This window comes from Hylobates moloch, unplaced genomic scaffold (genome assembly GCF_009828535.3).
Source record: "Hylobates moloch isolate HMO894 unplaced genomic scaffold, HMol_V3 SCAFFOLD_23, whole genome shotgun sequence".
NCBI lineage: Eukaryota > Metazoa > Chordata > Mammalia > Primates > Hylobatidae > Hylobates > Hylobates moloch.
The window spans coordinates 38,399,970-38,411,978 of NW_026652298.1; the positions used below are offsets into that span (position 1 = coordinate 38,399,970).

At 44.8% G+C, this 12,009-nt stretch overlaps 1 protein-coding gene across 7 annotated transcripts in view; it reads left to right on the forward strand.

The window, feature by feature from the left end:
* The window catches only part of CREBBP (CREB binding protein), a 181,099-nt gene that overhangs the window by 119,067 nt on the left and 50,023 nt on the right, over positions 1 to 12,009 (forward strand). For 6 of the 7 annotated variants that reach the window (XM_058433772.1, XM_032145432.2, XM_058433776.1 and 3 more), the window contains 6 exons: positions 3,481 to 3,723; positions 5,095 to 5,197; positions 5,522 to 5,668; positions 7,565 to 7,682; positions 8,203 to 8,374; positions 8,725 to 8,769. In XM_058433772.1, the coding sequence (XP_058289755.1) occupies positions 3,481 to 3,723; positions 5,095 to 5,197; positions 5,522 to 5,668; positions 7,565 to 7,682; positions 8,203 to 8,374; positions 8,725 to 8,769 (828 nt within the window). The remainder of the gene's footprint in view (positions 1 to 3,480; positions 3,724 to 5,094; positions 5,198 to 5,521; positions 5,669 to 7,564; positions 7,683 to 8,202; positions 8,375 to 8,724; positions 8,770 to 12,009) is intronic. The other variant, XM_058433773.1, reaches the window with a different exon arrangement.

A 12,009-nucleotide genomic window follows, 5' to 3' on the forward strand; every position in this document is an offset into this window, starting at 1 on the left:
AACCTCTTAGTGGAACATTCCTATTTTCTTTTTTTTTTTTTTTGAGACAGAGTCTCTCTGTTGCCCAGGCTGGAGTGTAGAGGTGTGATCTCAGCTCACTGCAGCCTCCACCTCCTAGGCTGAAGCCATTCTCCTGCCTCAGCCTCCCAAGTAGCTGAGATTACAGGCACGCAGCACCAGACCCAGCTAATTTTTGTATTTTTAATAGAGATGGGGTTTCACCATGTTATTAGCCAAGCTGGTCTCGAACTCCTGACCTCAGGTGATCCACCTGCCTCGGCCTCCCAAAGTGCTGGGATTACAGGCGTGAGCCACTGCACCCAGCTGCACCCGGCCGTACCCGGCCTCTTAGTGGAACATTGTTTGTGCATGAAGAGTGGCAGGTGAGTCCGAGAAGGAGCCTGCTATAAAACTTGGCCTTTTGTTCATAGGTCATAGCCTCCTTCTGCAGAGACATCAGAAGGGGTGGTGAGTCTGGGGGACGTTGGGGAGCTTTAAAGAGGTAAATATCCGGGACAGGAGTGTTGCTTGATGGGCCCAGAAGAACCCAGCCAGTGTGTTAGTGCACTGCAGGTGTGTCGTGACTTCCTAAAAGTTAGAGCTTTATGCTCTAGCAAGGAAAAAAGATGTAAAAGTGGCCAAATGAGCACACGGCCTTGACAGTGGAAGAGGTTAAGTGGCAATAATGCAGAAGGGATGAATAGAGAAACTTCATCCTTAGGGATGCCAGGTAGATGGACCAATCTCCGTGCATTTCTGTTCAGTTCCAAGGCACTCCATGGGCTGCGCTGCGAGGGCCCACGGTGTGCTGGCCGCTGCATTATACCTGGCACGTCCCCTGGACTCTGCACAGCAGGTTACGTGGCCCATGTGGCAGCTGGTGAAGAGCAAAACCGAGTTTAACGTTAATCCCACCTTTCAGGGATGCACAGGGAACGTGAGATGAGTGTGATTTTCCCTGTCCCAGGGTTCCAAGGTGCAGTTTGGGTACGTTAGGTGATTATTAGATAATCTGTTGTCCCTAGGCTCAGGGAATGCAGAGATTGTGCCCACACCGAATCTGGGAGCCTGGCAGAGTGTACTCACTGAGTCTGTCATGTGAGTGAGTGAATACACGAAGGGTCAGTGTCTAAAGACAAGCGGGGTACAGGAGGCACTGTGGGATTTCAGAGAGGGATCGGGAATACCACCATGGAGCACGTGGAGCACCTTGAGGTCGCAGTACAGTTGATGGTGGCTTGTACGTAATGACTTCCCTTTCGGTCAGCCATCACCCGGCAGTGAATGCCTGAGTACCCTTAACCTTCAGTATTGGTGTCATTTCATCGAATAGCATCATTTGGACTTCAAATTCAGCCATGCTTAAATGGCAGAGACCTTCTTTATTTGTTCATAATTTCCTTTGCTTCTGAATTTTAGAAATGATGAGTTCCAAATGCGTCTCATAGGTATATTTTCTTTTAAAATAAAAATATAATAATGTTTACATTTAGAAAATGAATGCCTTTAACACAAAATGCAGTGACCATGTCAGCAGCTTGCATGGGAGGCCTGTGTGAGTATGAGGCGTTGGCTGCCCTGTAAGTGGCTGTGGGCTTAGGAGTGGCATTCACTGTAAGGTGGGGCATTTTGGTTAGGTAGATGGCACTTGGGGAAGTGTGGATAAAAGGGAAATGTAGTAGGAAGAAGTCAATAAAGCGTTCACGAGGAAATGGAAGGCTCCATACTTTGTTTCTTTTAAGTTCGTCTCCACAGTCTATCACCATGTGTGTGAAATATAGTGTAGCCCTGTTCTTCCTTACATCGTAAGGTTATAGAAAAATAAACTATCCTGCCACTGTTAACTTTGATTTCTATACCATAGTGCTTCTTAAAAATGTAGGCTGTCGGTTTCAGAAGTATGGTGGACACATGTTTAAAGTTTTGGGGAGTAGTAAGTATTAGAATACTTTTAAAGGTATTGTGCATGACTTACTTCAGCTACACACTTGTCATAAAGTGCACCTTGGGAGTTGCTTTTCATTTATGTTAATGAGTGCTTGGTGTGTGTAATTGTGTCTGATGAGTGTTAATGAGTTGATCTGAATATCGTTACTAGAAAAGTTAATAGTATGGAATGTATAATTACCAGGAATTTTTTTTCACACATTTTAGTTTAATTAAGTTGCTCTGGTAAGTATTGGGGTTATTATAGGTGCACTGATGGTTGAATGTGAGAATATTACTGTTAAACATAGTGGTTGGAATTTGAAAGGAAGGCTTTGTGGTCGTGTTTTATGTATCAAAAATGGTGTGTTATAGCAGCAACACTATAAGTTGCTGTTTTTAACATGACTCTAAAATTTGTGGAAGTTAGAAAGGAACTCAAAAATAAGAATAAATAGTATGATATAGAACTTCTGCCATATGATAAATTTTCACACAACAACATTTGGGTTGTTGGGACAAATGAGTGGGCAGGCAAACAGGTAACGGGTGCGTAGGTAGGTGGGTAGATGAATTGACCTTGAAATGTCCAAGTTGGTGCAAGGTAATGGAGTTGTCTCTCCATTACCTTGGAACCCCTTTGGGATGGAGCTCCTTATGTTAACACCAATTTTTCCTTTAGTTTCCTGGGGTTAGCTAGCTGGAGGGGCAACTTCCCTGCCAGCCAGCAGTGGGCCTAGGTAGCAGAAGCTGACGTTGGCCGCGTGAGGCAGAGCCACCTCTTGAATATCAGAGGTGCTGAGGTGGCCCCTGGATAATAAGACCCATGCGGAATTGCAAAGCCTCACTCCAACCTTAATTTCAAACAGCTCAGTCAGTCAGTCAATCAAGTACAGTATTTCTTGAACAGCTTCATGTAGCCAGAGAGCTCAGCATGGTGCTCTGCTGCATAGGAATCCCGTCAGAAGGATATGTTCATGCTGTCATTGTTTGTGTAAGTTTCAAGGACTTGGAATTATGTGATTTATAAGAGCACATCATAGATTTATTAATTAAAACTGACCGACCAGGTGTCATCTCTGCTCCTTCTCTTAAGCCCTCTGTACCTGTGCAGGTAAGCAGTGAAGGACAGGATTGGGGTCAACAGGAGGGGGCTCCTCTGTTCATCCCAGAGGTGTCTGCTGGTCCCCCGAGAATCAGATGTTTCCCTTGTCATACATTTGCCACTCCCTGGAACTGACTTCTTGAGGAGTCTCTAGGTTTTAAGACATACTAATTTTTTTCAAGTAATATCTGTAAGATTTTATGATCTGTTGCATGCTAAGATAGAAACTTGACTTTTCTTTAACTTTTTGTTCCTCACTTACTGCTAGGCACAATAAATGAGTCCTTCAGCACAGTTCCTTTCTCCCTAGCCTAGTTTACTGCTTTATGATATTCATGTGTAGTATTTTGATGAAATATATTTGCCTCTCAATAGTTTTTAAATCATTTGTGGGCTTCTCCCTTTTACTTACCATTCTTGTTTGTCTGTCTGTCTGTTTGTCGTTATAGCCATCCTGGGGTCTCCAGCTAGTGGAATTCAAAACACAATTGGTTCTGTTGGCACAGGGCAACAGAATGCCACTTCTTTAAGTAACCCAAATCCCATAGACCCCAGCTCCATGCAGCGAGCCTATGCTGCTCTCGGACTCCCCTACATGAACCAGCCCCAGACGCAGCTGCAGCCTCAGGTTCCTGGCCAGCAACCAGCACAGCCTCAAACCCACCAGCAGATGAGGACTCTCAACCCCCTGGGTAGGTGAAGGAACTCTCAACTTCGTTCTTACTTGTCCACATGCAGCAAAGGGAGTGGAGTGATGGAACCCAAGGCAGTTTTCAGTTTGTTTTGTGTTTTTTACTACAGTGGTTGAAATAAAAATCTCCTAGGAAAAAGCTGAAGTATCTGATGCAAGGAAAATGTTACATGCTTATGAAAAAGAGCAGCATTTGCAAATGAAGCAATGTTTTTGTTGCTTGCTGTGCCGCTTCTTTCTGGACAGTTTTAATAAAGAATGTGCCATGTGGCTCAGAATGCAGATCTCACAAGTCAGGATGCTGACCGGACGCCTCGTGCTGACTGTTGTCATTTATTTGATGGAGAACTTGTGTGTGCCAGTTTTCTCACACATCTTGATTAGGGTCTACCCCTCAGTTGGAAGTGACCAGCCTGGACTTCAGCAGGTTAAAGACAGGAGTCCTGGAAGCTCTTGGCTCAGGCTGCTGGACATGTCAGCATTTCTTTTGTCACCCCAGCCCATTATTTGCCAGCCTTTGGTCATTTGCTCACACATCGCCATGATTTTGCCACTTCTGCATATGGTTTCCTTAATATTTTTCTTTAAGTGGACATTGTCCCTTTACATTTAGGCTTAAGCTAAGCAGTGATGTCTGTGAAGTCAAGACTGGCTGACAGTTGTGCTAGTTTTCCTCTTTCCCTAATAGAATAACTATTTTACACTTAAAAATTACTCCTTAAAATATGCCCAGCTAAAGTCATTCTATTTGTTGCTTTTTGGAAAACAACTGCCCTAATGAATGTCTCACTAATACTGGCCAGGAGACTGGATTAGAATCCTGAGACCCAAGTGTTAATCTAACTCCTCTCCTGTTGATGGTATAATTTGGGACTAGCTTTACTTTTTTTAGTCTCAGCTTTCCTTTCCTTTAATATGAAGACTGTAGACAAATTGACCTGTATATTTTTTTTCTGAGCTTAATTTCTATGATTTTATTTTCTGATATTGGGGGTGGAGACACAGAGGTATGTGTCAGTGCAGCTGAATCACTCAGGAGTGAAACTAATGAAGCAGAATGAAACTAAGAGGCTGCATATGGGTCATTTATAACTTTTTCACTTAGATACCAGCTAACCTCCATAAACACACCTTACTTTGGTTACCAAGTAGAGTGGGGAGGGTGTCTACTGATTATTTGTGCACATTGATTACCATTATTGAAAATATGACCCTCAGAGTTCTTGCCTCAGTGCTTACTATAACTGGCCAGAATCACTTATTTAAATAATCACCAATTGTTTATATGCTGACTTGTTGGTTATCTGTCATCAAAACTTTGAAGTATATATTAAAATGTAAGAGTTGATTGATTTGTTTTCTGTCTTTAAAGGAAATAATCCAATGAACATTCCAGCAGGAGGAATAACAACAGATCAGCAGCCCCCAAACTTGATTTCAGAATCAGCTCTTCCGACTTCCCTGGGGGCCACAAAGTAAGACCCTGTTCCAATTCTGAATGACAGTCCAACAGGAGCATGGACTGAGAACCACACAAAACTGATTCTTTCTAAATGTGTGGCAGAGAAAATAGTTTAAGTGGGGTGGTGAGGGGTGAATGCTGTTTTCTTTTTTTTCTTTAATTATAAATGTAGAGCAGATAACAGATTAAACATAGTTTAAGTTTTATTTATTTACATCACTTGGCTCTCCTGACTTAAACTTTTAAAAGTCACATGTGGTGGTAGAAGAACCTTATTAGACAAAGTGTGTTTGAGTCGCTTCAGTAGTTGAATGAAGTGTCTTTATTTCCTCCTTAGCCCACTGATGAACGATGGCTCCAGCTCTGGTAACATTGGAACCCTCAGCACTATACCAACAGCAGCTCCTCCTTCCAGCACCGGTGTAAGGAAAGGATGGCACGAACATGTCACTCAGGACCTGCGGAGCCATCTAGTGCATAAACTGTACGTAACAGTTTTGCAGTTTCATAGATGTTCCTTTGTTGCCCATTGGCTACCAGATGGTAGCCAATACAAGTCACGTGCTTATTTAGGGAGCCTCTCTCACTGCTGGTAGAGTTCTAGCAGCCCTAGGCAGGCCAGATTCCCGCACTGTATGTCCTCGGTGAGCGGGAGTGACAAAGAACATTGGTGGCTCTGTACTGCCGAGGGGCACTGACTTGCAGCCCCTATCACCGAGGCAAAGACCCTCAGTGCAGCCTGGCCTTAATGTGCTTCTGCACTTCAGGCTGCATGAGGGGGCTGGGGTTAGCTGAAGAGCCTCACCTTATTTTGTAGTTCCAGATTCTAGTTGTGGAGACCCCTCAGAATTAGAAACGTTTAGAGTATAGATGGCATGTCATTATTACCTTAGAGTTAGTTAACATAACAGAAAGTTAACAGTTAACTTTTTTTTTTTTTTTTTTCTGAGACAGAGTCTCGCTCTGTTGCCCAGACCGGAGTGCAGTGGCGCAATCTTAGCTCACTGCAACCTCTGCCTCCCAGGTTCAAGTGATTCTCCTGCCTCAGCCTCCCAAGTAGCTGGGATTACAAGCACGTGCCACAACCCCCAGCTAGTTTTTGTGTTTTTGGTAGAGACAGGATTTCACCACGTTGGCCAGGCTGGTCTCAAACTCCTGACCTCAAGTGATCCGCCCACCTCAGCCTCCCAAAGTGCTGGGATTATGAGCCACCGCACCCGGCCTTTTTGTTGTTGTTGTTGTTGTTGAGAGAGAGAGAGACGGAGTCTTGCCAGGTTCCCCAGGCTGATCTCAAACTCCTGGCCTCAGGTAATCCTCTTGCCTTGGCCTCCCAAAGTGCTGGGTGGCATGAGCCACCACACCAAGCCTAACTTTGTTGAGCTAGTTATTTTAAATGAGCTAGACTTACATTCCCTTTGAGTTTTTTCCCTTCCTTATTCTGATCAAAATTTTTTTAGTAATAAGTAGTTTAAAAATCAGGGATTTGAAAATCGTGTTATTCTGGAAATGACCCAGCACATACTTGTTAATAGCAAAATATTGATGTGTTTGATGTGTAGATAAGTTGATAGGTCAGGATTGTCTCCAGGGAGTTACTTCATTCGTGTATTGATATGCTAGGCAAGAGAGGCTTGGCATTTCTCTCCACACTGTATTGCCACCAGAGATACATGATCCTAATTTTGTAGTGCTCATTTGACGGCATTGGAAGTAGCTTCAGGCCAGGTGCAGTGGCCCCCACCTGTAATCCCAGTGCTTTGGGAGGCTGAGGTGGGAGGATTGCGAGAGCCCAGGAGTTCAGGCCAGCCGGAGCAACATAATAAAACTCCATCTCTACAGAAAATTTAAAAATTAGCCAGGCATGGTGGTGTGCACCTGTACTTCCCAGCTTACTTTAGGGGCTGAGGTGGGAAGATCATTGAGCCCAGGAGTTCAACGTTGCAGTGAGCTATGATCATGCCACTGTACTCCAGCCTGGGCGATAGAGCAAGACCCTGTGTCTTTTTTTTTTTTTTCTCTCTTTTTGATATGGAGTCTCACTCTGTCGCCCAGGCTGGAGTGCAATGGCACGATCTCAGCTCACTGCATCCTCTGCCTCCTGGGTTCAAGCAATTCTCTTGCCTCAGCCTCCTGAGTAGCTGGGATTACAGACACCCACCACCATGCCCAGCTAATTTTTGTATTTTTAGTAGAGACAGGATTTCACCTCTTTGGCCAGGTGGATCTCAAACTCCTGACCTCAGGTGATTATCCCGCCTCAGCCTCCCACAGTGCTGGGATTACAAGCATGAGCCACTGCGCCTGGCCGAAACCCTATGTCTTTAAAAAAAAAAAAAAAAGGAAGAAAAAAAGTAGTTTGATAGATGTGTTATTTTTTCAGCGTCCAAGCCATCTTCCCAACACCTGATCCCGCAGCTCTAAAGGATCGCCGCATGGAAAACTTGGTAGCCTATGCTAAGAAAGTGGAAGGGGACATGTACGAGTCTGCCAACAGCAGGGTAGGTTGCTGCTTACCGTACTTTGGCCTCTACAGCATCTGTAGTAGACAGCACTACATTTGTCTGCTTTGTTACCTGGAAACAGTGGAATCTGTGTAGTTGGGACAGACTCCTCACCTTGAGGCCACTGGCCAAGGAGACTTCCCAGATAAGACACAAATTTCCTGCAGAACTCTCTTGATTAGCTACATTGGTACATGGAGTATATAAATTTACATTATATCCATGGGATATATTTTTCATTGTAGGTGGTATTGTAATATTGCTAGCATCAGTGAATATTCAAGAAGTTCATTTGAATGAAATGGAACATGTATTAAGTACCTACTATTTGATATGTCCTATAAAGTCATTGGGAATTTAGCAAGAATGTGGGCTTCTTCTGGTGTATCAGGTATTTGCCTACTACTTTTGCCAGTGCACTCAATGAAGAAGTTCATTAGTTAGAACCTACAACACAGATCATTCAGTTGCTTTTTACAGTTATAAGTGTTTCATATTGAATATTATTGCTTTTTAGGATGAATATTATCACTTATTAGCAGAGAAAATCTACAAGATACAAAAAGAACTAGAAGAAAAACGGAGGTCGCGTTTACATAAACAAGGCATCTTGGGGAACCAGCCAGCCTTACCAGCCCCGGGGGCTCAGCCCCCTGTGATTCCACAGGCACAACCTGTGAGACCTCCAAGTAAGGATTTTATTTCCTACTGCCATCCCTTAGCCTGTTTCCTTGATTTTCCTTCGTGTTTGGGGTGTGGTATTTCTAAGAACAGAGAATTAGAATATCTGATGCATGCCCTGCAGAAGCTGTTGATGTGGCAGTGGCCCTGACCACCTGCCTCAGGCCATGTTGGGACACTGAGTTTCTCTCTTGGGAAGGCCCTTTACAGGGTGCGCTGGCATTGAAACACACGTGCTTTTGGACCTGTTGGCTGTTTTCCCTTTTAAGTTTGAAGCCCTAATAAGAAATTTCCTTTTCCTGAATCAAGGATTATATTAAATAACTAGGGTGGTTTTGTTTTTGTTTTGCCACCGTAGATGGACCCCTGTCCCTGCCAGTGAATCGCATGCAAGTTTCTCAAGGTATTGAACTGTTTGCTGTGAATCATACTTTAGTTTAACATTCAACAGCCGTAACTTTCACTGTTTTTTCCTCTCCCCGTGTGTATTTCTTTCTAACCCTTTCTTCTTTCCATTCCTTTTTGCTGATGAGCAGAATTCAGTTCTACAGGTAGTATGGGTATGTTTACAGTATGAAGTTTGGAGATTATAGGAAAGATCTTCCAAGACATAAGAAGCAGTATTTAGCTCTTTATTTATTTATTTCTATTTTATTTTATTTTTATTTTTTTGAGATGGAGTCTCGCTCTGTCGCCCAGGCTGGAGTGCAGTGGCGCGATCTCGGCTCACTGCAAGCTCCGCCTCCTGGGTTCAGGCCATTCTCCTGCCTCAGCCTCCTGAGTAGCTGGGACTACAGGCGCCCACCACCATGCCTGGCTAATTTTTTGTATTTTTAAAAAAGACGAGTTTCACCGTGTTAGCCAGGATGGTCTCGATTTCCTGACCTTGTGATCCATCCACCTCAGCCTCCCAAAGTGCTGGGATTACAGGCGTGAGCCACTGCACCCGGCCTTAGCTTTTTATTTTACGTTACATTATGTTGTGTTGTGTTGTGTTATGTTATGTTATATTGTTACGTTATGTTATGTTATGTTATGTTTTACGTTATGTTATGTTATGTTATGTTATGTTATGTTATGTTATGTTATGTTATTTTTTTTTTGAGACGGAATCTCACTCTGTTGCCCAGGCTGGAGTGCAGTGGCACGATCTTGGCTCACTGCAAGCTCCGCCTCCTGGGTTCATGCCATTCTCCTGCCTCAGCCTCCATAGTAGCTGGGACTACAGGCACCTGCCACCACGCCCAGCTAATTTTTTGTGTCTTTTTTTTTAGTAGAGATGGGGTTTCACCTTGTTAGCCAGGATGGTCTCGATCTCCTGACCTTTTGATCCGCCCACCTTGGCCTTCCAAAGTGCTGGGATTACAGGCGTGAGCCACCATGCCCGGCCAGCTTTTTGTTTTTTTAATGGATGATGAAGGGGGCATGGTACATTACTCTTAGGAAGAGTCCGAGAAAGAGCACTCTAGATGTGGGGAGGGAGTGCTTCTGAATGCTGAGGAGAAGCATGCAAGACAGTCCTAGACTGCTGAGGACTTGCAGAGGCTGAAATGGGGATGGCACGGGCTGCTCTTGGCCCTAGGGGTTAAAACCTGCCCAGCTGGCTGGATGTCAACTTCTGGAGAGAGTGTACACACAGGTCCTGTGCCAGATTGGGGTGGCAACAGCTTTCTCAACAACCTTGAAAGGTTCTTAAGTAGAGAGCCTCTGGTTTTGGGTTGGTTGGTTGAAGCAGTTATTTTTATTTTGGGGCAGGGAGCATTTGAAAACCTTGTAGCTCTTGACCATTGAGACCAAAGCAGGAGGACATTTTTCCAGGTTGTGAAACAAGGTGGTGACATTATCCAGAAGACTCTGAGGAAAGAGGCTTTGCTGTGGTTTGCAGAGTAGTTTGGGAGGGAAGGTAGAGATCATTTTAAAAGTTGTGTTCGGCCGGTCGCGGTGGCTCACGCTTGTAATCCCAGCACTTTGGGAGGCCAAGGCGGGCGGATCACGAGGTCAGGAGATCGAGACCACGGTGAAACCCCGTCTCTACTAAAAATACAAAAAAAAAATTAGCCGGGCGTGGTGGCGGGCGCCTGTAGTCCCAGCTACGCGGAGAGGCTGAGGCAGGAGAATGGCATGAACCGAGGAGGCGGAGCTTGCAGTGAGCCGAGATTGCGCCACTGCACTCCAGCCTGGGCGACAGAGCGAGACTCTGTCTCAAAAAAAAAAAGTTGTGTTTGTATTGCATCCTGGAAAAGACTTGGTGGATAAGCTGATATTATGGAAAAAATACTTATCAGGGACTTGATGGACTAGATTTGAGGGGTGAAAGAAATCAAGGAGTCAGGCTGGGCGCAGTGGCTCACACCTGTAACCCCAGCACTTTGGGAGGCCGAAGCAGGATGATCACTTGAGGTCAGGAGTTTGAGACCAGCCTAGCCAACATGGTGAAACCCCGTCTCTTATTAAAAATACAAAATTTAGCCGGGCATGGTGATGCACGCCTGTAATCCCAGCTACTCGGGAGGCTGAGGCAGGAGAATCACTTGAACCCAGGTGGCGGAGGCTGCGGTGAGTTGAGATCGCACCACCGCACTCCAGCCTGGGCAACAAGAGCGAAACCTCATCTCAAAAAAAAAGAAAGAAATCAAGGAGTCAGAGAAATTGAGCCTTTGGAAAGTGGCTCAATTCTGTGTTGGGGATTGGTCCAGGACTTCAGCCTGGATAGGAAGATGCTGCTGGCGTGGGGTATGATGAGCCTGCTGTTTGCCAGCAGAATATTGGAATAGATGTTTTCTAGTTATGCACTTAGCAACCTCCCTGCCAGCACATCTGGGTGAATACAGATTTCTTTAAGTGCTGTTCTTAGTAATTGTTTTTCATTTTGTTTAAAAAAATTCTCAAGGAGAGGGGAAGCTTACATTGTAGACTCCCTGGAAAGTCTTCCTGGTCTGCATCGGCACTCAGTTATTTGAGGGTACCGTTTCTAGGTAGTCATTGAAGGTAGTGCTCCGTGAGTCATCCTTTGAGCCTGCTCATGACTACAGCAGCACTAAGGCAACACCTTCCAGAAATTCTCTAAAGGATTCTGTCAGATTCTAGTGTTGGTCCTAAGACTAATTTGAACTAGTGCTTCTTTAGAACTCAGAGTTTACAGAGTATTATTGGAAATTGGAAGGAACTAGACACCACAGTCTGGAGACACTTACTGGCTGTGAAGTGTCTTTCAGTGATGTGGTGTTCCTGTAAACTACAGGAGGCTGAGGTTGAGGACGGCTGACCCTTGGGCACTTCTTAATGCTTAAGGTGCTTGCAAAATTAAAAGAATGTTTGGAGTCTTAGCACAGATTCTAACAATGAATGTAAACCCAGTAAGGAGCTGGGAATCTTCAGATGATCGGCGCCAGCTGCTCCAGAGGCATTAGGTATGGGTGTGCACAGAAGCTTGCCCTGGTCTCTGGAAACATCTCTTCTGTAGATTGTGGGGGTGCTGTCCTTCTTTCAGGGCACCTCCTTACCCTCTTTGTTGCTATGATACTTTGGTACTCCGCCCTCTGGCTCAGCTCCACCACAGCCTCGTTTAATGTCTCACTTACTTGTTCCTGTCTTACCCAACATTATGCCTTCATGTCCTCGTCCTTCCCTGGTACCCGTCACC